Consider the following 26633-nt stretch of genomic DNA (forward strand, 5'->3'; position numbering starts at 1 on the left):
AGTAAGAGCGCGCCTCTATTCTGCGGGGGAAATTCTCCGCCTCTTAAAAGCAGGTGTAAACCAACTGCAATCGAGTTTCCTCGTAGACCTTTATGCCGCTGGTGAAATGGCAACAGTAATTTGAGCAAGACAAAGACGTAGGCGAGGCTGAAAATATTTTTAACACAAGAATCACACTTTGTCAGTGAACACAACATCATTTAGCGTTACAGATCAAGCAGCCATGCAATATTAGAGTTACTGGAAGAAATCAAAGATGACATTGAATCTCCCACTCAGCGTTCACATCCCACTCCAGCAGTTGCTAAACTCCTCGCTACATTACAAATATTGGCATCAGGATCATTTCAAACAGTCATAGCATCAGCAGTGGGAATATCGCAGTCTGCACTCAGCCGTATCATAGCACAAGTACCGCTTTGCTACAGCGCAATTTACGGTGTAGTGGGCGGAGAAAGACGCTGATTGCCTGATGGGTGTCAGGGTTGATAAATACTACGCAAAATGTGGAAGCATAGCGTGCGCTATTACCGAACTCGCATAAACAGACGCAGCGCAAACTGCGCTAGTGTTAGGAAATTAGGCCCACAGTGCGTAGGTTCTGTCGCCCAGGTTTTTAGACCAGGTTTTTGTTGGTCACTGGCACGATCACTGCCCGCTGCCTCAAGATAGCTATACGCCAAGAATGCACCTGAACACACCTCGCTGTAAGACCATGGGCGCAAAAATCGGGCTTTGCACTGCACCAGGTGCAACATAGTCTCCAAAGCTGAACGCTGCTGTTGTCCTTTCTCAGCGGTGACGTAAAATGCATCGCACGCGGATGTTGCCGGACTACACCATTTTGTAAACACAGCCATACTGAGAAATACAGAAAGAGTTGTGTGGAGCTGATAGTCTTAAAGGTCCTATGACATGCTGCTTTTTGGATGCTTTTATATAGGCCTTAGTGGTCCCCTAATACTGTATCTGAAGTCTCTTTTATATAGACCTTAGTGGTCCCCTAATACTGTATCTGAAGTCTCTTTTATATAGACCTTAGTGGTCCCCTAATACTGTATCTGAAGTCTCTTTTATATAGGCCTTAGTGGTCCCCTAATACTGTATCTGAAGTCTCTTTTATATAGACCTTAGTGGTCCCCTAATACTGTATCTGAAGTCTCTTTCCCGAAATTCAGCCTTGGTGCAGAATTAAAGCCACTACAGCCAGTCCCACAATGAACTTTCCTTAGGATGTGCCATTTCGGTGTCCGTAGCTTTAAATGCTATTGAGGAGGAGAGAGAGGGGGGGCAAGGTGGAGGGTGGGAGTGTGCCCTTGACCAACTGCCACTTTGGTTGTTTGAAAGCCATGATGTCTCTTTCTCATGGGTGGGCCAAATTCTCTGGGCGGGTAAAGCAGAGAAAGGGAGGTAACCTTGCTCCTTATGACATCATAAGGAGAAGATTCCAGATCGGCCCATCTGAGCTTTCATTTTGTCAAAGGCAGAGCAGGATACCCAGGGCTCGGTTTATACCTATCACCATTTCTAGCCACTGGGGGACCATAGGCAGGCTGGGGGAATGCATATTAATGTTAAAAAACCTCATTAAGTGAAATTATCATGCCATGGGACCTTTAAGCTTTGCATCAACTCATTTGGCAATGGCTTGAATGTAACGGACGGTCATTAATATAAAATAGTCGCTCACTATAGCTTTCTAGAAAGCTCTTTTTGGTGCTTTAAGGCTGCATTTTCCACCATTTAAGGTATTGAATTTTTACTAAAGCTCAGTAGGATAGGAAAAGAAAATTGCATCCACAACACTGCCTGATTAACTGTCACTGCAAACGCCCACACATTCTGAAAGGCTTTTGTAGAGATGTGAGAAATGAAAATGATAACACATTTAGAGATTTTAATATCACAGAGTTTGATGATGGACAGTTCCGGAACAAAAAGCAGCGTCTCCTTCACACAAGCCTGGTTACTGAGCACTGCAGAGATAAACACACATTGCAGAGGCTTCATTTAAATACACCAAATTCAATTATAATATTAACTGGGAAATAATTATTGCGGGAAAGGTTCAGCTTGGTTATGCAGGAAAGGAAGAAAAAAAACATAGAGCATAATCTCTGCTTCTGCCACACTTCTCTGCTGCCTATTAACTTTCAGACCGACCTTATTTTATTCTTTTTTTGACTCATTTTAGGACTCAAAGAAATGTTTTGTGGCACACACCCAAAAAAAATAAATTCTCTAATAGTAGCATTATAAAGTCAGCTGAGTCATTCTAGTTGTTGGGTCTTTAATTGGCCTGCACTGCTTTTATTAAATCCCCAGGAATTCAAGCTAACTGTCAAGCAATGCCTTAATACCTTCTCAAAATGTGTCAAACAAATAATAAAATGGATTGATTGCTGCTATTAGCTAAGAGCCCTCCATGTCATCTAAAAAGAAAACTTTTGATTTTGGTTTGATCCACGTGTACTTTTTGGAGTTTAATTAACCCTTCTATTGTCCTCGGGTCAAATTTGACCCGTTTTTAAAGTTTCTGTGTCAGAAATTTGAGTTTCTTTCAACCAAATTGCACAAAAATGACATGGATGGTTTCATAGAAAGGCTCCTCGAGTATAATTAATGAGCAGTTCTCTGCTTTCATTTAATTGTGGGTGTTTTATTCAATTTTATAGCATTTAGAGAGAGAAAAAAGAATTGGTTTCAAAACAGTATCCTGACTAAACTTTAATATAATCCTGTCTGTGATTCTTTTAATATGTTCCTCTGATTTTAAATATTAGTCAAAATAATCGATAATTTCAATTCCAAGAACCAACGTGACATCATGACCTCGCGTAAACATACACGCCACTTTCTTAAGCCAAGTGGCGTGTTATCTGTACGCATTTTGAGCTATCCGCGTGTATGTCTACGCCGTATTGACAACGACGACATACGTCATGGTAGCTTGCTGTCACGTGACGATTTGGGAGGGGTCTGAGCCCGCCCACCATTTTGGCATCCTACGTTCTCTTAATACATCCGTGGATCCTACGCTATCGGTTGCCAGGGGCAACAGTGTAAGAGCGACACAGAGACGGAGAAAGAAAGACAGCTTGAGGAATTAGCATCACGGCGAACAGTTGGGTTTAGTAAAAGAAGAAAGCGACGGTTGGGTTTAGGAAACGTGACACGCGGGACCCGATCCCCGGTCTCCTGGGTGAAAGTCCTGTGATGTTTGACCCATCCTTCACCCCGACCAAACTCCCTACGCGGATTTTCGGGCTTTCATACTACTCACTACGGCGTCAATTCACACACAATCGCAAGGTAGTGTAAGTCAACGGAGGCCAAACGGCGTTGATAAACACGCTAAAAAGCCAGTATGCGCCTTGATAACGAAAATAGCATACAAATTGGCGTGTCATACATACGCCACTTCATGAGATCAGTCTGCAAGAACATTGAAAAAACGGCCCTAAAAAAGGGTTGAGTTTTGATTTTTACCCGGGAGGACAACACAAAAGGTACATACATAAAGTAAATAAAGTGTGTGTAAACACAAAGGTGTTATATAATTTCTTTCAACTGTAGAAAACCATGTATGTGGAGCCCTGAAACGGACAAAATACAGTTCAACAATAGCACACAAGTCAGAAACTGCATGCGTCAATGACTAAAATCGTTTGTTAAATGAAAATGGCATGCAAAAAAAACGCACACCTGTTGCGGTCCTCGATGAAGAAAAGAGACATGTAATGAAGATGAAGAGAACGTAATGACAATTAGCTTCAGTTAGCTGAAAAGGCTTACGTTCCATTTTGTATTAAAGTGCCCATATTATGAAAAAAACACTTTTACTGGGATTTGGGGTGTTCTTTTGTGTCTCTGGTGCTTCCACACACATACAAACTTTGAAAAAAAATCCATCCATGCTGTTTTGAGTGAGATACGGTTTCTGAATGTGTCCTGCCTTCAGTCTCCTGGTGAGCTGTTCAAAATCGGCCTCGGACTGTGACGTCACAGTCCGTAATGAGCTGGCTAACCACAACCGTTAGCTCGTAGCGTTAGCGTTAGCCGGCTAATGCTAGCGCTAGCCGGCTAACGCTAACGCTAGCATGCTACGTTGTTCTCAATAGCAAAGCACTGCTACAACACACACAAGTTCACCATAATCTACAAAAGAACTACTTACATGTTTGCCCTCATTTAGAAGTCTCACAGCTAATCCTGCCTTGTAACTGACCAAAGTTGGAGAAACAGGCTTTCTTTTACTGTCTCTAGAGTTAGCTAGCTGACATGCTCTACATCTGAGCTACTGCGCATGTGCGAGTGCAATCAAAGATAGTACAGAAGAAGAAGATGAAAAGAGGTCTCACTCTGTAGCTAAAACAGAAACCAGGTGAAAAGAGGATCTGCAGCAGTGAGAGAGAGCTGTGCAGTACAACAACAATATGGTGTTTTTTGAAAATTAAACCATGTAAACCTATTCTGGTACAACCTTAAAATACAGTTATGAACCTGAAAATGAGCATAATATGGGCGCTTTAATGCATCCCTACGTGTTGTGTTTCAGACTTATCTAACAGCCTGTGGCTGAGTTTTGACATACATTCAATCTTTCAGTTAAGTTAAACCAGAAACGCTAGAAAAACAAGCTCTTATGACATAATGAGTCATTGTTAATCAGGAAAGGGGTTTTTACATGATCACGTTTTATACATCTTGGACTGAGTTCAGATGTTTTTCTGACGAGTTATGACTTTATTTGGAAGTTATTTATGTTATCTGTTCCTAAAGGCCTCCAACTGTAATAGTGTGAGCGAGCTGTCAGATATTAAGGTCGCAATATGCGCGGCGATTGGCTCCAATATTTCACTTCTGTCAGCACAGGCACTCTCACGCACGCGCACATTTCGCACATACACTTTCGCAGGCTTTGGCTCTGTTCCTTTATGATGCACATATTCAATCTTTCTTGATTTTTTTTTTTGTCCTTCTTTTAATTTGTGCGTCTTGTTTTTCTGTGAAGCACTCTGGGGCAAATGTGTTTGTTTTAAAGCGCTCTATAAATACCCTGTACCTGACCTGATATACACACACTTACACACTCGGAGAGACGCTAAAGCCTCGGAGACTCAATCCGTTTTTTTTGCTTTGCTCCCTCAGTAATTGGTCCATATTGCAATCAATACAATTACAGCAGTCCAATGAAGGTGCAGTGAGCAGCCCGCAGCGGTTTGGGAATTGTTATCTGATTTAGCGCCGTAATGAGCAGTTATTAGATGCACACACACATAGGCTACACACACACACACACACACACACACACACTGACACATGCAGCACAGGCTGTTTGAGTGAGGGTTATGAGTCTTACAGTAATGATAAGCCCACCTGTTGTCAGCCCCCAGCGTGCAATGTAGAGGGAAGGAGCCAACACAGACAGATGACAGCGCAAGCATGAGGGAATAGTCACTTCCCCTCTGTCACCATCGGCCCATCTCTCTCTCACCCCTCCTTCCTTCCTTCCTTCCTTCCTTTCTTCCTTCATTCCTTTAACTGCTACTCTTTCATTTCTTTGCTGTCTTCCTTCATTACTTTCATGTCTGTCTTTCTGCCCTGAATATGTTCTAGGAAGGGTTTTGTGACTTTCTTTGAGATGCGCAGCTCCCTTTCGTGTCTGAAGTGCTTCCTCCGACGTTATTTAGTTATGTTCTTTCCCCGTGGTGATTGTTTACGATTTTTGTTCACTCATCCCGTGTGGTACCTCAGGCACCGCTGATACAATTTGGACTGAATTTGCTGCAGCAATGCGCTGTTTCAATTCAATTTTATTCATAGTATCAAATCATAACAAGAGTTATCTCAAGACACTTTCGAGATAGAGTAGGTCTAGACCACACTCTATAATTTACAAAGACCCAACAATTCCAGTAATTCCACCAAGAGCAAGCATTTAGTGTGACAGTGGCGAGGAAAAACTCCCAAGTGTCCATGTAATAGCACTGAGGTCTTTCCCAAAATAAAGGTTTCCGCTCATCAGTTGAGACCTTTTCAATGACTATGACAGAAAGAGAGACGGAGCAGGACCTCCTACTACTGTACATATATTGTATCAAACTAAATTGCAAATTAAACTGGGCCTACAATAACGTGTGGGGCGGCCTAAAGCCTTTACACATACCTTTTTTGAATGGCGCATACAATAATAAGCTTTAAGTGTTTGACATATTGATATATTTACAGTATATTAATGTGGCACATTAAATCCTTAAGAGTGTGAATTAAAAGTGAATTTCTTCATTAGATAATAAAGTAGTCAGGGACTAATAAGAATCCCTTGGGAACAAATTAGAAGTAACAATAAAGTGCTTGTGTTGCAATGCCTTATTTTATCTCGTCTTTCTTTAGAAACTAGTGCATTAGTTAACGGCACAGATCCTACAGGTAATATTTCACAGCCACTAATTTGAATGTTTAATTCAGTTATTAAATCTTAACCATTCCAACTCCATCATCTCTACAGTGAGAATTGAATGTGGGCATTCAGTGGACAGTGGCAGGGAGTCAGGGACGGATAAGGTGAGGAGATTTCCCTGTGTATTGCTAGTAAAATTAGCCTGACAAGCCAGACCCACATCAAGATGTTGGGTCTGGGAACTCACCATTGGCAGGGCTCAATCCGAGGGGCGGGATAAACGGTTGTCTTTCAAATTCCCTCTGCACGCAATAGGATAGCGCTACAACCAAGCAGAGCAACGCTAGTTGATAGATTAAACTTTTGCCGTATCCGGTCGGCAAAACTCCGAACACATCTTCTTTTTTTAAGAACGACTTCAGTGCCGTTCTTTGTTCTTTTCAAAGAAAAGCTGAACTCCAAGCCTTCCAGAGTCATGGCCAAAGCCGATTCCAAAGACAGCTGTTCTCCAGCAGCAGCAGCCATCTTCTTTGTTTCCAATTAGCAGGGAATTCACGCGGAACCGTCGCAACTCTGCCGTCATTATGTTAAGCCCGCCCACCGACTCTATACACGTATACGTGATTGGCCCGACTAGAGTTTGGTTTTCCAGCTCGCAAGCCAACGGAGAGTTGCTAGACTGACCCTGGCTGCAAATTACATTTGCTGCCGCTAGGATGCGTCTAGATTTCTAGGCTATAGTAAAATATTATTACATTTCAAAGCCACTATTATTAAAAGTCAGTATTCTAAGTCTGGGTTTTAAAAGCGCAGTCTATCTACCAGTACAGTATATGGCAATACACCCATTGTTTGATTGCTGCTGGTTGAAACCCAGTCAAGTAAATCCGAGTTTAATACTGAGTTTGCAGCAGCTCTCCATCTGTAATGACCAGTGTAATTATTTCTAATGGTGTGGAAAGCTCTTAGTAAACACACTTCATATTTTGGGCCTCTATCCACGGAGCAAAGTTCAGCCATGTGTCACACAGCCAATCGAAAAAAAGCAGCTACTGTAAATAGCACTAAATAACAAACATCAAAGGGAAGCATGGACGTATAAAGTGTGAAAGAATGTAGGGCTGCTCGGTTATGGACAAAATCATAATCACAATTATTTTGGTCAATACTGAAATCACGATTATTTAACACAATTCCTCATTGACTTTTGGAAAGATGTTGCAATTTTTGAACTTAAAAAAACAGTGAAACAAAATGATTAATGATTAAGCAAATCAAAAGTAACAACACCTTGAACTGTGAAATTTCCCTTTTTCAGCATTTGGGGTCCCTTTCTTCAGCGGTACAGTCCAAACTGAGAAATCTTGATGTTATATTTGATCATAACATATATTTTGATCGACATATCAAATCACTGGCCCGCACGTTTCTTTCAATTAAGAAACATTGCCAAACTTAGAGCTGTTATTTCCCATTCTGAACTGAAGACAATCATTCATGGTTTTATATCATCCCGGCTTGATTTCTGCAACTCCGTTTTCACCTGTCTCAGCAAGTCGTCCCAGGACCGTCTACAACTGGTCCAGAACTCTGCTGCAAGGCTGTTGACCAGGTCGCACATCACTCCAATTTTATACTCATTACTAGGGGTGTTGAAATTATTCATTGCATTGATACATCGCGATGCGGATGTGGATGATTCTGCATCGATGCAGTGACAGACAGTAATCGATTATTGCCTACTGATATTGCTTGTTGATTTTCAGTTTGCTGCTTTTTCTGTTTTTGCCTTTTGTCTGTTGTCTTCTGTGTTCAGACTCCGATACATTCAGGAAGTGTCTTTTTAAGAGCAGATGCAATAAAGCCGGGAGTTCACATATATCTCATCTCTGGAAATGGTTGATGAAAACCATGTGTAGCAATATATAATGAATTTGAGGTGGTGGTGCATCGTGATGCATCGGGATATCGAATCGTTGACAGGATAATCCTAATCGAATTGAATCATGAGGCCAGTGAAGATTCACACCCGTACTCATCACATTGGCTTCTGATCAAGTTCAGGATCCAATTTAAAGTTCTTCTTCTGACTTATAAAACATTGCATGGTAAGCCACCTGTTTATATCTCGAACCTGCTCCATCCGTACACTACTAACAGGTCCCTCAGGTCTTCTAACCAGGGACAACTGGTGGGGTCCCACGCACTCGCTTAAAAACTAAAGGTGACCGTTCCTTTCAGTGCGGTGGCTCCAAACCTGTGGAGCGCCCTTCCTACTGTCTTACGTTCTGCAGTCTCGGTTGAAGCTTTTAAAAAGCAGCTGAAGACACACTTGTTTAAATTCACTTTTGACTCATGTTTGTAACTTTGGGTTTTAGGTTTTCATCTTTTAAATGATTTTCATTGGTCTTTCAATTCTTTTTTTTTACTTGCTTATTTTCTTATAAGGGATCCTACTGTATTTTTACAAATGTTTATCATGTGAAGCACTTTGTGACTTTGTCTGTAAAAGGTGCTATATCAAATAAACATATTATTATTAATAACCTTATTTTCCAATTGAACCCATTCCATTCCATTGCATTTTTTTCATTCTGTAAACAAGACAAAAAAAGTGTGTACTTGCAAGCAGAATGTGCAAAATAATTGCTTTTCTCGATTACATTGTTCTTGTGATCGTTATAGCTAAAATCGTAATCGCAATTAAAATTCGATGAATTGCTCAGCCCTAAAAGAATGTGCATTTTTTTTTTGTTGGTTGGCAATAACCCATTGTTTGATTGTTGTTGGTTTAAACCCAGTCAAGGAAATCCGAGTTTAATACTTTAATACCCAGCTGTACATGTGTCAGCAGAATTGTACCTTTTTGGAGGACAAAAGCTTGTCAGAGGAGTAGTACTTTCCACAGGTGCATTATGGTACCCTGTCTTTGATCCTTAGACAATGGTAAAATCATTAGGGAATTTTGCTGCACAAAGCATCTCACTGTTTCACTGTTACTGCCTTGCCACTAACAGCATGTTTGATGTGGCCAACTCAGAAGCACAGCTGCCGGGGACCAAGCCTGGGTCTCCATGTCAGTCTGAGGACTATTTTAACTGACTTAACTGTATCTTTGGTTCAAGGTGAACTTGCATACTTTGTACTCCAATCTTTCAAAAACCACATTGTACGTATTTGATGGTTCGAAAAAGAATGCAGTTGCTGTCATTAGGGACCATTTTGTGTGGTTGTTGCTATAGTTACAGCAGCGAGCAAAGTGGCATTTTTTTTGCCGGGATGTCTCTCTGAGTGCACCATATTAGAAAGAAATGAGATGATGTCATTTTCACGTATTATGTTTTTTTTTAGAGGCTATGGCAATGAATGAAGATGATATATTGATACATTCTTGCGGGATGTATTATTTATGGGCCAAAGGCAGACAGAAACGTTCCTGTTGACATGTTGAAAGAAAAAATCGAATTTTCCCGGCCTGGAAATGTCATTGAATCTAACTATAAATCGAGGACCCTCTGTGTGTGTTTGAGTGTGTCGGTTGCCGTTAATCCAATCTACTTCACACTTGAGGTGTACCCAATGAACTTGGTGTTTGGAATTTGGAGCAGTTTGGACAGCGTTGAACATTAATAAATATGAATGAAAGTAGGCAACCGCACAATGAAGTTTGAGGACGCTGGCATAACGCTGGCTTCACTTCCTACGTGTCTACTCTTCACAATAAAAGCCCCGCTTAAATTCACTCATTTTGCGAAGAGGAATCTCAATAAAAAATTGCCAACACCAGACATCAAACAAAAGTTGCTGTGAGCGGTAAATTTGTATTTTGTGAGTAAAATCTGAGTCTCGTAACCAGTAACATTTCTCTGTCAGGTAAGTGTAGTAGTTCAATGTTTGTGAAGTACTGAGTTAGTCAGTAGTTGGGTTGCTTTGGGGGCCTTCTGTAAGTAATTTTGGGGTACAGCGGTTCTGGAGAAAGCTACAAGCATGCAATGCCACAGGCCAAGCAATCTGCCCGTTCCAAACAGGCACATTTTGAACAGGCACTGCACTAGTTAGTAAAATCCTCAAAAGTTTTGGAAAAGTCATGGAATTTTGTTGTGTTTAACAAAATGAATTGTTACAGTAATCTTCTCTCCATAACCATTTAACATATTGTAGCATAGCTTATTTTTTTCTGTAGCTGTTGACGTAACGTAGCTCTGATGTGTGACTTCATTTTTCTAACCCTCCATGTATGCCAGCTAGCTGAAATTACGTTTGAATAGAGTTTGAATATGATATGTTTGAATGACACAGGGTGTGCATTTAATATTTCATGGCTCTATAATGACAATACAATTTGTATCGGTCATTAGAGAGCCATGAAATATTATGAAGTATGTAGGCTACATACCTGTTGCAGCATTGTGTTTCAGACTTGCATCCAGAGTTTGTAATCAAAAACATTCGAAAATATGTACATAACTAACTGTTGCGGCTGTAAGCAGTCCAAAAAAGGAGGAACAGGTGAAGCAAACAAATATAATGTTATCACGTCCACCACCTACTATGTCAGTGCATAATATAATAATCAATGAATAATATAAATGACACCATAAACAACATACTGGAGAAAGATGTGGCTGCTACACCAACTGTTTTAAATTGATAAAAGTTGCTTTTTATTTTTATATAATAGTTAATGCTATAGTGCGTAGTTTCTGCCACCCCCATGAGGAGTTCTAAGTAATGACATCAAAACGCGTCCACGTGATACAAGCCTTCAATGTCCGTGGCTAACCGTAGCATGCTAGCTCGTTCGCAATGGCAAAACACTGCTACAACACACACTACTTCACCATAATCTACAAAAGAACTACTTCCATGTCCCTGTTCTGCAGGTATTCCACGCAAAGTTGGAAGTGCGCCCTCGTTTAGAAGAAGTCTCCCGGCTAATCCTGCTTTGTACAGGCCGAAGTTGGAGAAACAGCCTTTCTTTTACTGTCTATGGAAACAGCTAGCTAGCTGATATATCTTTACCTAGCTACTGCGCATGTGGGAGTGCCAACAAAGATGATACAGAAGTAAGATGTCTTACTCTGTAGCTAAAGCAGAGACCTGCAACAAAAATATGGTGTTTTTTGAAAATGAAACCATGTAAACCTATTCTGGTACAACCTCAAAATACAATTATGAACCTGAAAATGAGTATCATATGGGCGCTTTAAGAAGAGGTCATTATCTCCACTAGAGTTTCTGCACGCGAAAGTCGCCGGACACCACAATCTTCTGAACATAGCCATACAGAGAAATACAGAGAGAGTTGTGTGGAGCCGATAGTCTTAATTAGCTTTGTAGCTATTTGGCAATGGATTAAATGAAACAGACATTCATTAATATCAAAAAGTTACGCACTAAAGCTGTAACATTTGGAGTAAAGCACTATACAGTTCTGTTTGGGCTATGTTGTGAATGCTCATGGAAACTTTATTATGAGTCCGTAATGAATCATGGGAAAGTTTTGAAATTTTGTCCATGACAATGTGTGGGACCCTGTCACCATCTGTGTCTTTCTTTTCTCCAGATTGACTGGCTGGCTCCGCAGGATAAGAAGAGAGAGTGTGTTGCCAAGGGGAAGAACAACCAGGTAACATGGATTTTAGCTGACAGCGTTAGAGTCGTCTGGGTTACCTGCATTGCTCCAGGGCACCGTGGCAGTATTTTTTTTATTTATTTTTTTAAGACATTAGTTTATGAGAGCGACATTACTCACTTCACTTTGCTCAATTACATTTTGTCAAGTCAGTCTGGGATTTCCCACTGGAAACCTTCCAGTCATTACATTAGCACACAGGGGAAGGGCATCTTCCAGACACGGTTAGGTTTTAAGTGTTCTAAGATAAGCTAGATTTTTATTGTCCCAAAGGAAATTTTTCTTGGACAAACAAACCATATCTGCTGTTTAAAAAAAATGTGTCTTGATCGACAAAAAGTGGGTGAAGTCCTGTTTCAGAGAGATTCTAATATGTGATAAAGACTGATGCTGAGGCTTCGTATTTAACAGACGGCAGACGTGAGAGTGGCATCAATCTTCTCATCTAACTCTCAGCAGGACACCATTCCTTTAATTTATGCATGGGCTTCTTATAATGATGTTCCACAGTCAGAGGAGCATTCATCAATCAGATTTTATTTTATTTTTTTAAGATAGAAATTTCATAATGAGGTTCCACTTTTTCCAAATGTTTAATGATACCTTGTCCATGCTTATGAGCCTCTAGTCCTTAACCGTCACTTGTGGCACATTTGTAAACACAGATAGTGAACTGGCCCCAGCTTTGCACTTTAATCTCAGCGAGAGCTTCTCACTGCTTAGACTGCAAAATGTACATTTGCAGGGAGCCTTGTTTAATATTTTATAGAAACGCAGAGCTTTTGGAAATGGAGCTAAAACTTCTCGCATTGCACAACAGTAATCTTTGATGTGGTTTCAAAACAGAATAGTTCACTGGAGTGCAATGGTAGCAACACTACTTTCATTCTAATTGACTCAGAGAAAGAAAGAAAAACATGTTGAGAAATGAGTATAACAGGAGCTTTAAAAATACTCCAGTGTTTTTAAAAGTTATTAAAACTCAACATGTAATTGTTCCTTTCACTTTTTGGGGGTGTGGCTCTTAAAATGATGGCCTGTGATCAGGATAGTTAGTGTGGAACATTTAGTCAAAAATGCCGGCAAAAGTACATTTCTTCTGCACAGCTACTTCAGTCCTGTGACTAACACAGCTGTGAATGCTTACGGTAAAACATATGGTTACATATACAACAGAAATTGACTTAGTATGCGCGAATAACCATATGGTGTTTACACTGCCCATCATTATACTTAATGATCTGTCTTTTTATGTAATGTTGTAATTGTGGGCCTGAAAGAAGCTGGTCTGCCAGACACATCTCACATGATTATCCCCACTGATTGCTGGAGCTGTAAAAATGAATAAAAAAATCATATTGTGCCTATTACAGCCGTGAGATACAGATAGTGTTTTGCTGCTGCAAAGGCAACATCAAGTGGATGCGCTGAATTATTCATTCCTCTCGCATCATGTGTGAGCATCTGTTTCCAATTCCATTCAAATAGCTTTATTGTTCATCACAGCACAGACATTAAAGGGCACTACCCATAAAACTGTGCATATATTACACTGTTAATTGCACACATATCTTTTGAATGGAAACAATCTGTCGCTTTTCTGTTCAGTTTAAAGGTTACTTGGATAATGTGGTTACATCACTACATCATCTATTAAGTGATGTCCTCAATATAGGACCCTTGTAAAACTGTGTTAAAATGGATTTACATCAAACACAAAAGAAATGAAAGTGGAATGTTTTTCTCGGAGGTTGCCCTTGTTCAGCGTCCTCAATTTTTCTACACCGAGAACATGGCACGGCCAAAAGATCCGTTCAATCGCTGACTGGCCAGCAGATTTCATACATTTTTAATGAAATGATATTACTGCATCAGCAAACGTGATCTTGTCCCTGAGGTTAGTGAGGTATTGCAGGTAAAAAAAGGATTTAAAAGAACCGAAGTTGAAGCATTAGACAAAAGGCTACATTTTAGAGGTGTGTGTGTGTGTCGTCATGGTGGAATAGGCTTAACAGAGGATAAAACAGCACTGACTGCCACTTTAGGAAAGACAACAGCATTCAAACAATTGCTCCTGTTGCCTTCACAGACCGAGTGCTTCAACTACATCCGTTTCCTGCAGAGCTACAACCACACACACCTCTACACCTGCGGCACCTACGCCTTCCAGCCCAAATGCACCTACGTGGTACGTATGCCAATGTGTGTGTGTGTGTGAGAGTTTCCCTAGATAGTGTTTTTGCGAGCCAGTGCTGACCCTGACAGGTGTCAACTCGAGATGTCAGCCATCTGACCTCAGGCTAAGACCACTGTGTGATAAAATCTAAATAAATGCAATGGAACACAGTACAACATCCTGGATTAGCTGAATGTGTGAATACTAGTGTGTGTGTGTGTGTGTGTGTGTGTGTGTGTGTGTGTGTGTGTGTGTGTGTGTGTGTGTGTGTGTGTGTGTGTGTGTGTGTGTGTGTGTGTGTGTGTGTGTGTGTGACACTAATGCGATTGGACAACATGGTGAGGGGTGAAGCTATGGTCCTTGTAACGGACAGACAGAGCTTTGTCATGTGGTTCATGATACACACTGAGCACGAAAATAACACCTGTGTGTGTGTGTGTGTGTGTGTGTGTGTGTGTGTGTGTGTGTGTGTGTGTGTGTGTGTGTGTGTGTGTGTGTGTGTGTGTGTGTGTGTGTGTGTGTGTTTACAGAACGCAGACTATTTTACCCTCAACACTGCAGCCCTGGAAGATGGGAAGGGTAAATGTCCATATGACCCTGCCAAAGGACATACTGGCCTGATAGTGGGTGAGTAAAAATGTGTGTGTGTGTGTGTGTGTGTGTGTGTGTGTGAGCACATACTGTACTTAGCTTTATGTAAATGAATGCATGTTTTCATGTACTCCATTTACAGACAAACCTTTTATAAAATGAAAAAATCTTTTTATAATACAAGAAAATACAAGTTGTGTAATATAACTTACACTTAAATACAAGTGTTTTGTGTTTTTGAATGGATGTAGCGATCATTTAAGGGTCATGTTAAACCAAAACTGCATATGTTAGTATGTTAGTCCTCCTGCATTCATGTCAATGTCTCAACACCAAACACAGTCAGCTCCTATTGTTCCATCTCAGCAGTCTGTACAGTTAAAGCTGCTGTTGGTAGAATCATAGACATTTTACAACTAAGACACCACAATGTTACTCTTTGCCACACAACAAAGTGTAACTTCCTGTATCTGTGTCGTGTGGGCTCCGCCAACTGCCACGCCTCTTTAGGAGGCAGGATCTGAGGTTATTGCTTCCAATGGAAGAGGTGAACATGAACACAGATTATGACCGGTTCTTTCGCCCCATAGTCACCCAAGTAAATATTGGAGCCATTTTTCACGAGCCACATATCTCCACAACATTCTGACACTAAAATGGTTTTTTGTTCGAAACCGGTTTCTGTCTCAGGAACAAACTCTCGCGAGATCTGGCAACACAGACAAGCTAACGTCAACTAACGTCTACAAGGCGTTCGTTACACTTTCAAACGAAGCCACGCCCATTTAGGAGTCAGGACGGGTGTAACGTTTCATACCGTTGGCGCTGCTTGAAATGTGCCATCTTTAGTTGTAGAGAGTCTTTGGTAGAATGCAAAAAAACTTGACTTGAAGAATTTTACCTTTTCCTGCAGCTCTCCCTCTCCCCTCTTTGTACATATGATGCGCAGAACAGCCAATAGGAGCGTTCTCTCTCTCTCTCTCTCTCTCTCTCTCTTTCTCTCTCTTTCTAAAATGACCTGTCTCCTGTGACAGCTAGATTTTCTGAAGCCTGAATACAGAGCAAAGAAGAGATGCAGGAGTCTTGTTTTCTCTCAGACCACTTGAATTACAATATGCTGAAAGATTATTATGGAATATTTGCCCAACAACGCCAAAAATAAAGTGCCTACAACAGCTTTAAGTGAACAGCGCCATGTTTTTACAGCTCTAACAGAACCATAACATGTCCATCAAATCTCCACAAACTTACCATCTGTTGTGTAGCCATACGATACTGCAGTGAGAGTCCAGAGGAGTCCAGTTCAACTGTGCATGCTGCATTCACTTCATTGTGAACAACATCTCTGGACCAATAGGCATCCTTTCTCTGTTCTTATTTATTTGTCTCCCCGCTGAACCACTGTTCTTCTCTCAGGCCTGTACAATTGTGGCTGAAAAACAGAATTAAACTAAAAGCTTGCATTTTGTTGGTACAGATAAGGAGCTGTACTCGGCAACGCTCAATAACTTCCTGGGTACAGAGCCAGTCATTCTGAGGAACCTGGGCCAACAGCACTACAGCATGAAGAGCGAATACTTGCCTGCCTGGCTCAATGGTAAGTGAAAAGAGGACATTTGAAAGACAAAGAGAAAGAAGTGGTCAGCCTGCCAACTGAAAGAGATAGGCAGGGAGGGAAGAAAAGGGGAAGGAATGGATAGAAAAAAGATATTTGACAGCACTATTAGTGCTGTCAAACGATTAAAATAATTAATCGCCATCAAGTGGTATTTCAGACTGGACGTGCTGCAATGATAGCTCAGTTCACAATGACAAAACACACACATCACTTTTATCTTGTCAATGCAACCATTTGGCAATTTTTTAAAAGTAAACTTTCCATTCAGAACCTTATTGGCATCCATTCCACTCGAATACCTAACATTAGCTTAACCCTTTGGCTGTCTCGTGAGCCCAAACAAGTGTGTGCGGCGTGCCTGTTGTTTTGTTTCCGGTCTAGCTAGATCCGGTGTGGTGTTGTAGTTTTCTAACGTTACTAGCTGTTGCAACAGCATGTGAAAAAAACTACAAAGTTTGCTAGGCCAAAAAGAACGTTAATCTTGCAATAAAAAAATGTACGCCATTAAAATGGGTTTGCGTTAACGCCGTTAATAACGCGTTTAACTGACAGCACTAATATATATATATATATATATATATATATATATATATATACATATATATATATATATATATACTGTATATACTATATTGTTGCGTTTTTACAATTTCTTTTAATACTAATGTTTTTATTTGCCCAGTTCTTATTTATTTCTTCTAGAATTGGTTTTCTGCCCCAACCCCCTTTTACTAATGTTGTTACTTCTGCCAAAGCTTTATTCTAGCATGGATTCATGATAACAATGGCACATTTACTACTCAAAATTCCTAGTTTTTGAAACAATGGGTCATCGATCTCACACAGAAGTAAACTACAGCAGGCTGTTCATTTCCAGCTGACAGCCGACGGCTAAAATGATGACTGTTGTTATCAGCTCTAATGAGTTAATGACTGTCTCCAGCTGACTTTTTAATCTTTTCAGAAGTGTCATGTTCAAACGAATGTAAAAGGGTCTTAAATGTGCACTTATTAGCTACATATATGATATAAAAGACTGATGCTAATAGCTGCATGACCCTGGCAAAATGGCGGTATCCTCACCAGTTAATGGTGCATGTAGAAAACATGGGAATAAAGGACAGCATTGTTCTCGTATTGCGGCTAATTACCCCTAGTATAATACATTATTATAAGTAGAAATTGAATTAAAATGTTATTTGGTTCTAATTTAACCTTGTCTGGATGCTAACTATAGAAAAACATTCTTGGAAAAGCAACAAAAAAGGTAAAATCCCTGCCTTAATCTTTGTGTTTTCAATCAATACGTTAACTTGGGGCTATCTCGGGTAGCTAATGATATGCTAGTTACTACTAGCTACACTGTTTGTACTAGCTAGTAGTAGTGTTTGTACTGCTAGCTTACAACTAGCATACTACTGTAGGTAGTAGTAAGCTAGTTGCCAGACATGCTAACATTTGTAGCTTGCGTAAAGCACAGAAACAAACTGTTTAATGCGTTCCTTACACTGTTACTTACTGTTAGTGCGCACGCGTGCGTGCGTTTGTGCGTGCGTGCGTGCGTGCGTGCGTGCCACGCGTTGGTTTTGGAAAGGTGATAAAAGAACACCCACCACACTAAAGTACAAGTATCAGTACCTACCATGGTGCTGGGGAGCAAACTGTGAATCATACACTTGTATTTTAACATTATGTTCAGAACAAAAATTAAAATGTATGAAAAAATATCTGTTCATCCATATCTGTATAGAATTAAACTAAAATATTCTGCATCAGTCCAGTTTTAAGTTTCTATCCGAGACACTGGGACACCGACAAATTAAATATGTATTCAGATAAAATGAATCGCGTTAGAGGTTGATAACGCCGGCTTCTTTTTAACAGAGTTTCATTAAAAAAAAATAAGATGCAGAAACATGCACAAGAACAAGAGAATAAAGAAATGAGTTGCAGGAAATGAATTGCAGGACTCGGATCGTTATCTGTCAGTGGGACGAGGTGGGGAAAGGAGTGAGCTACTTGGAGAGAAATGAAGGGGAGAGAAGAGGATGAAGTCACAGCAGGAAAAATGGCTGATGAAAGAACAGACATTAGGATTGGCGATGAGGAGATAGAGGGAGAAGGTGAGGGGGAATGGAGAATGGAGCGGGAGGAAGGAGGAACAGACAGATGAGGCTGAGGTTTGTGTCCGTTTATTAAACATACTGATACAGAGCTTTTTTTTTTAAAACTAGACCCAGACCAATTAAGCTAGCCTCACCTCAATTTAAGGAGCTTCTAACCGGCCTGAAAGCATTTAATTAGCCTGAGTTTCAGTGGAGAGTTGTAGTGCCTCATGATGGCTTACAATACTGCTTCACAGGATTTTATACTAAAATAGCAGTTCATCTGGGAAAACATTGTAACCTAGTAACTGTAAAAAAAGAAAACCCCAAAAAACGTACCATTAAAATGGTTGAATTTAAAGTCACCTGCGGCTGGAGTCCAAAAAAATTCTCTATCTGCCTTTTTTAAAAACGTATCATTCAAAACCTATTGAGGGCTGGATATATATATATATATGTATATATATATACACACATATATATATATACACACATATATATATTATAGAGAGAATCTGAGCAAAACAGAAAGGACGGGAGGAAGTGAGAAACACAAAATGGGACGCTAAAAGGGGTGCTAGGCAGACGGAGAGCGAGAAATGACTGGAGGAGAGATGAGGGGAAGGAGAGAGTGATGATAGAAAATAGACAGAGAGGTGAGAAGGTGCGGAAGGGAATGAGATGGAGGTGTCAAGCGTGCACGTGTGTGTGTGTGTGTGTGTGTGTGTGTGTGTGTGTGTGTGTGTGTGTGTGTGTGTGTGTGTGTGTGTGTGTGTGTGTGTTTGCGTGTGATTCAGTCCAAATGCACCTCCAGGCTGAGACTGTCATTTTATTCAGTTGTGATGTATGTCTTTCTGATACCACTCCTCTGTGTGTGTGTGTGTGTGTGTGTGTGTGTGTGTGTGTGTGTGTGTGTGTGTGTGTGTTGCGTGTGCGTGTGCGTGTGCGTGTGCGCGTTTGCGTGCGTGCAGAGCCGGACTTTGTGGGTTCAGCCCTCGTGAGGGAGAGCAGTGGCACTAAAGAGGGGGACGACGACAAGATCTACTTCTTCTTCAGCGAGCGAGCGTTGGAGCTGGACTGTGACACGGAGCTCACCGTGGCCAGAGTGGCCCGGGTCTGCAAGGTAACACCCCAATGGATAATTAAAACGGATCAGAACAGATTCGATTAGGAAATCTCCTCAAACTGCCTTCTTCTCACTCTGCGTGTGGTGCGTCTGTGGACATTTCATGACAAAACCGAGGGAAAAGAACAAACTAATTCAAACAGTAATAAATCTGCATGTGACTATTTAAGAATGCACTGGGGACGTTTGTAATCCCAAAACAAGTTTGGACTTTAAAAATAGTTTCATGCACGCTTGGCTTGAAATCAGATGTTTTCTGTTTCCTCCAGCTGTTTTGGCAGCTGTTTCTGTGCATTTAATAATGTGAGACAGCACTTGCTAACAGTTTTGGGCTTACAGACTTCAACAGGAGATGCCCATATAAGGAGGCAACTGGTATAGTTGTTTTACAGCTATTAAATGTCCAATGTGCTATATTAAATGTTTAGTAGGTAACTATTATAAAAGGTAATTTTTTGTCATATTTGCTCAAACTGTCACTATATCCTGAGAGTAGTACATGAGACAGATAATCTGTAAATAAAATGCACAGTCGGTCCAAAATCAAGCACCGCCCACCGGCCGCAGCAAACGTTCTCATTGTACAGCTAAACAGTACACTGAAATTTCTGATTCCTTTCTGAAAACATTTGAGGCGAGAAATATGCAATGCAGTAACAGATTCTTGATTCTTATTTGATCAGCGCTGCCTAGTGTTGACAGTTTGAACAGAGTTCACAGGCAGTGATTGACACAGCTCGGCTCTGATTGGCTGTTTTCCTTCGGGCGTGGTGGAAACTTCCAAATGCCGTTAGGAGCACTAGGAGGAGGCAGAGGAACATGATTTTTTTCACAGATTATCTGTGTCATGTGCTACTGTCAGGATATAGTGACGGTTTGAGCAAATATGACACAAAGTTACCTTTAAAAAAGTTACCAACTGAACCTTTAAGTAAATATACTGTATATAGCAATAAATATGATAAATGACACCTATTTTAACGATCTAAGCACACGGTGTGAAGTGCATTGGCGCAGGTGCGTTTAGGGCTTGTCCAAATCCACTTTTGCTAGTTTGACTTCGGAAAAAAGGGTCCATGCGCCGTGCGCATGTTTCAAAAGGGTTGTACTTAGTGTCTTCATTAATTCATAGGTGTGTTTTGGGCGTAACATGCAATAAACCAATCAGAGATCATCTCCCATTCCCTTTAAAAGCCAGGCACATTTGGACCTTAGCACATTGCTATTATGATGGCGGATTTGCACCGTAATATTTTTTATTTGTAATCTTTTGCATGTTTGTGTGCTGCTGGGCTTCCCTGTGTGTGTAACAAGCGTAGTGTGCACGCGCTGTGCACGAACCTAGTCCCATTTTACTAATTTGCTGTTAAAATAACAGTGAAATGCTGCGCTGTTGACTTTAGACCAGGTTTTTGTTGGTCAATGGCGCGATCACTTCCCGCTGCCTCAAGATAGCAATACGCCCAGAATGCACCTGAACACATCTCTCTGGAAGACATTTTATACCACTAACAAGGCTCAAAATAGCACCACACTTCCACGGTAGCATAATGAGGGTCCCTACATGTACACCGAAGCATTGAGAACTTTGTAAGTGTACAGACGGTTTATTAAAAAGATAGATTATAAAAGACAGTAGTGTTCACGATTACATGCGGGCGCCATCTTGAAAATGACCAGTCGAACGACGAACGTCGTGCAACCACTAACCAGTAACATATCTCAAACGCAGCGTTTGTTACAAAGTTCTCAATGCTTTGATTTCCATGTAGGGACCCGCATTATGCTACCGTGGAAGTGTGGTGCTATTTTGAGCCTTGTTAGTGGAATAAAATAGCAATTTACCCTCTGCCCCGAAAGCTAGCGTTAGCAGCTAATCAGCGTTTTGCGGTAGCTTGTTTCAAGCTAGAGACACATTCGATTAGCATGAAAACAGATCCCAGAGAACGGTCGACTCGGTACACATATGTTATTAACCCCTAGGTTCATTTTGCGCCGGAATTGTCCTTAAACATCCTCATTAGGATAACCGATTAGGTTTGATATACCACATGGATTATGGCCAGACATCAGAGTGGGCTTCTAGTTGTGAGAAAAGTCCATCTGTGAGACTTTAGATAGCAGCTCTTTTTATTTTGTATAATTTCAGTGACCTTTTAGTTGACACAGCACAGGGTTTTAGTGTCGTGCTACAGTTACTCACGCAGACACATCATGTGAGTAACCTTTAAACTGAGCAAAATAGAGACAGATTGGTAACAGTCGTCGGAGATGTGTGCAGTTAAGTGTACAATATATGCACTGTTTTATGGCAAGCGTCCTTTAATGTCTGCGCTGCGATGAACAATAAAGCTCTTTGAATGAAATTAGAAACAGATGCTCACACATGGTGTGTACCAGAGCAACGAATAATTCAGATCATCCCGCTGACATTGCTGTTGCTGCCGCACAATGTATTTATTTATTTTTATTCCTTCTTTACGGCTTCTGCGATCACTAAGGATGATGGGAATAAGACAAATCTAGCAGACAGGCCCACAGTATATTATATAAAGTGAATATTTATCAATGTGCAATGTATATTGTATATTTGAATATCTTTATTATTGTTATCCTGCCTACCCTTGAACATCTCAGGGTCTTAAGAGGTTTTTTTCAACAGGACAACAGTTCAGTCAGCTCATTCACGTGGAACAGTTTGATTATTTATAGATATTTACAGACATGATATTTGACAGCAGAGAAAAAAAAAAATTAATACCCTGAATACCAGGTTGGTCTGTTGCATCTGTAGCTGCACCCAACAGTGATGTCACAGTGTGCTGACCACACCCTATAGTACACTTCTACATCACTGCAGCAAAGTGGGAAGTTTAAGCTCTACACATAAAAAAAATAAATGCAAATATGTCACATTATTGCAAAGGTGTTGGATATACAGTATGCTGTGTCATGTTTGAATGACACAGATTCTTCCGAAACCGAATACCGAATCCTACTCCCATCCTCAGTCCATTAACACAGTGAAGTAAACAAATGGTTAACACCAGTTTTTAGCTGTGACTGTCCTTCCTTTGCCGTACCTGAAGTTGCTGCATTTTGGCTGCTGTCTGTAGAATACTTCACGCACAACTCGAAACAAGTCATTTCGCTGGGATTGTGACGCTCAAAAAAATGTATCCACTGATTGACAGATGTTTCTTTCGCCATGTAAGTCAAGTATGGGAAAAAGTCCTTTTGGGTCAGAGAGGGCATCACGGGACGGGCCAGATTTGCATTTAAACTGTTTGGCCACTATGTTTAATTTAATTCAAAGCCTGGCACACTTTCTGGGGGCCTGCTACAGACATGTTTTATAATATATAAAAAAAATAAATTAAAAAAAACCTCATTTTTTCCACTAAAAAAGTTTGATTACCTCACTAAAAAAATCTTGAAATGTAAATCTACTCCTTCTTCCTCGTTGGAAAATCCAGACTGGTTGAATATGCATTACAATTTTTCATTTTCAAAAGTTTAACTGCTGAACACAAGATTTCTCCTACTTCCCTGAAAAATCTATCCTCAGTGTATACTGGAGGCTTCAAGTTCCCACATCCCACTTGTGTTAGTTGCACACTGGACCGCAATGGGCTTCCAAAGTACAGTGCAGTAGTTGTGATGTCATAAAATCATATTTGTGCTACTGATCTTAAATGAAATTAAGGAGAGCACACAGAAACCTCCCCCCTTGAGCAGATGAATGCGAAAACAGTTCTATAGTGTCACAAATTTAATGTAATTTATACTTTTTATTGATCTCCAGTGGGGAAATTACAATGTTACACACAGGCCTCAAAATACACACACATGCTCAGCTCCATGCACAAATGGAGAAATGTCAGAGTGAGGGGGCTGCGATTGCTGGACGGCCGCCCAGAGCAGTTGAGGGGTTCGGTGCCTTGCTTAAGAGCACCTTGGCAGTGCCCAGGAGGTGATCTGGCACCTCTCCATCTACCACTCCGTACTTCGGTCCGTACAGGAACTTGAACCAGCCCAACTCCCTACGGACTGAGCTACTGCCTCCCCTAACAATAAGCTAAAGATGAAATAATCCAAACTAATTTACATATTAATGGACCAATATCAGCTATTGATGACACCTGGTATGTCTTCTCTCAGGGGGATCTGGGTGGCACCAGGACCCTGCAGAAGAAGTGGACCACTTTCCAGAAAGCCCGGCTGGAGTGCTCTCTACCTGAGCGCCACGTCTCCTTCAACAACCTGAGGGCCGTCTTCACGCTGCCGGGCCAGGACTGGCGGGGGACCACCTTCTTTGGCATCTTCCACGCCCAGTGGTGAGTCAGAGCGAGCGCTGTCCGAGACGTGGACCACAGACTGTAGACACGGCTCAATTTCAGTGTCGTGAGTTAAGCACTGCATGTGCCAACTGCTGTCAGGGCAAGACACTACAGCACGACGCCCAACATGTCAGACACTCTGCTTTTTATTAAAATCGTGGGTCAGCCTCTGATATGACAGCTCTAATTATGTACTTTATGTGATTAGGTATTTGCTGTGTAATTGGGCTTTTAATGTAATAGGCCTTTGACTGACAGTAATGTGAGTTATTTTGAGTGGATACAAGTCAAGTGTGCTTGAATATATTTTATTGGTTGTATTAATGTCACATGGATAATAATTGTTGTTTCAGATCATAGTGAGCCCATTTGCTAAACAGAATCAGGATGATTTAATTAGGTGCTACAATCATTTATCATAAATATTAATAGACTGGTGATGGAGTCATTGGTCGTTGAATCACATTATTTATGCGACTCATTTGTCTATCATGACTGAAGTCAATCAGTTGTCAACTTTTAAATTAGTCGCCAACTATTTTGACAATCAATTAATCGGTTTGAGTCATTTTTTTATGAAAATGAAGTACAAATTGAAGATTTTCTAGTTTCTTCATTCCTCTGTGACAGTTAACTCAATATCTTTGAGTTGTGGACAAATGAGGATGTCATCTTGGGCTTTGGGAAACCTTGATTGACATTTTTTTTTTTTTTACCATTTTCTGACATTTTATAGACTGAAATGAAAATAATCATTAGTTGCTGCCCTCATCATGACCCATCTACTTTATCTCGCCCTGGGAGCAGAAATGCATCATACGGGGGCGACCTCTGCTCACCCAGTAGAGAGCGTGCGCCCCATGTAGGCTGAGTCCTTCGCAGCGGCCGTGGGTTCGAGTCCGAACCGGCGGCCCTTTGCTGCAGGTCGTTCTCCCTTTCTCTCTCCCCCTTTCCTGTCTTCAAGCTGTCCTGTCGATTAAAGGCTATTAAAGCCCCAAAAACGTAATCATACCATTGCTTATCCAGTCAATTACATCTCTTGAACATTTGTGGGACTAATCAGGGACTCTGTTGTTGACGTCCACTGTTCTTGGCTCTTAGTTTATGGCTTGATAAAAGATTATTTTGGGATCAAATCAACTTTTCTGGCATTTTCTTTTGTTCTGAAGAGAAAACTTATTTCAAGTGATAATTAAACTACAATCATCTGGTGATTAGACAGGTTTTGACAATAATGTCTTAGTTTTGATAAGGGTTAACCCTAAATCTAACCCTCAATTAATGGCTATAAAAAAAATGTATTCACTATTCAGGGAAAACAGCCTCTGTTGTTGGCTCTTAGCTTGATAAAAGATTATTTTGGGATCAAATCAACTTTTCTGGCATTTTTGTTCTGAAGAGAAAACGTATCTGGTGATTAGACAGGTTCTGACAACAATGTCTTCATTTTGCGGTGTTATTAGTGGCGTATAGATTGGCATTTGTTAGACATAATATAACTGTAATGTGTTAATGAGTTACTTATCAACAAAGCAATAGGAGAGGGGGCAGGAGGTTCTCTTTGGGAGGGAAGTTGGAGATTTTGGCCGTCTCTGGGTAATGCCCCTTTGATGTGACTCTTTTGTGTTCCTCAATGAGATATCATATCGCAAAGTGAACCAGCTGTGAACTTCAAGCTTTGTTTCTTCATTCGGAGTTCCTTCTGCTGTTGAGAAGAAGGAGAAAAAAAAACGCCTAATCCTTTTTCTCTGTGTGACTCGCTGGGGATTCCTTAAAGCCCCGCGGTTTTGATAGAGATAACATTAGGATAATTGGACATTATGTAAATGATGACTCAGAGTTCAAGCCATAATCTGACTGAATAGGCCAGCTTTTTAACTTGCTAAAACATCAGTGCTGTCCTACAGTTTTTGACATTCACCTTGTAAAAGCCGTGGCACTGCTGCACTGTACTGTACTGTTCCAGACTGGAATAGCCTTCCCTTAAAGCACACATTGCAGTTTTACAGCCATAGTGGCTTATTCATAACTATATGTTTTTGTATAATTACGTCAGTAACTTAGTTTGAGAGCTAAATAATAATTTAAAAAAAAGATGTGTCATTCTGGTGAATGAGCATGGAAATCATTAGGGGTGGGAATCACCAGAGGCCTCACGATTAAGGATTAAGGATTAAGCATTGGTTGGATTTGAACAATTGTGATTCCGATTTCTTTTCTTTCGATTCCGGTTCTTATCGATTCTTTGAGGGGTGGAGTTGAAACGGGTCACGTGCCTATTTTCACAAATAAGAGGAAAGTTTTATTTTGATTCAGTGGTGGTTTGCAGTTTTACCGGGCTTTTTCAATGTCAAATAAAGACACACTAGAGCGCTGCTTACTGTGCTCCAAGGCTGCAACACAACAAGCGCCTGGCCGCTACGGAAACCAAAAGTTTCGCATCTTAAATTGGGAAGTGATGATCGGATTTGAAACCAAATCCTCTAAACGATTCCAATAAAGAAACGATTCTACTGGAATCGTAATTTTTAAATTTTTTTGTTCTCGATGCCCAATCCTACTCACGAAACGATATCTTCACGATAAGATGTTATGCCGATTTTAAACCTTTTGCAATATTCTGCGATATATTGCAATTT

The 26633-nt window shown here is 40.7% G+C and overlaps 1 protein-coding gene across 4 annotated transcripts in view; it reads left to right on the forward strand.

Annotated features, from left to right (window-relative positions):
* Window positions 1-26633, forward strand: part of sema4c (sema domain, immunoglobulin domain (Ig), transmembrane domain (TM) and short cytoplasmic domain, (semaphorin) 4C) — a 128980-nt gene that overhangs the window by 82177 nt on the left and 20170 nt on the right. For all 4 annotated transcript variants that reach the window (XM_039803237.1, XM_039803238.1, XM_039803239.1 and 1 more), the window contains 6 exons: window positions 11970-12032; window positions 14128-14226; window positions 14745-14841; window positions 16283-16402; window positions 19500-19651; window positions 23816-23991. In XM_039803237.1, the coding sequence (XP_039659171.1) occupies window positions 11970-12032; window positions 14128-14226; window positions 14745-14841; window positions 16283-16402; window positions 19500-19651; window positions 23816-23991 (707 nt within the window). The remainder of the gene's footprint in view (window positions 1-11969; window positions 12033-14127; window positions 14227-14744; window positions 14842-16282; window positions 16403-19499; window positions 19652-23815; window positions 23992-26633) is intronic.

This window comes from Perca fluviatilis, chromosome 6 (assembly GCF_010015445.1).
Source record: "Perca fluviatilis chromosome 6, GENO_Pfluv_1.0, whole genome shotgun sequence".
Lineage (NCBI taxonomy): Eukaryota > Metazoa > Chordata > Actinopteri > Perciformes > Percidae > Perca > Perca fluviatilis.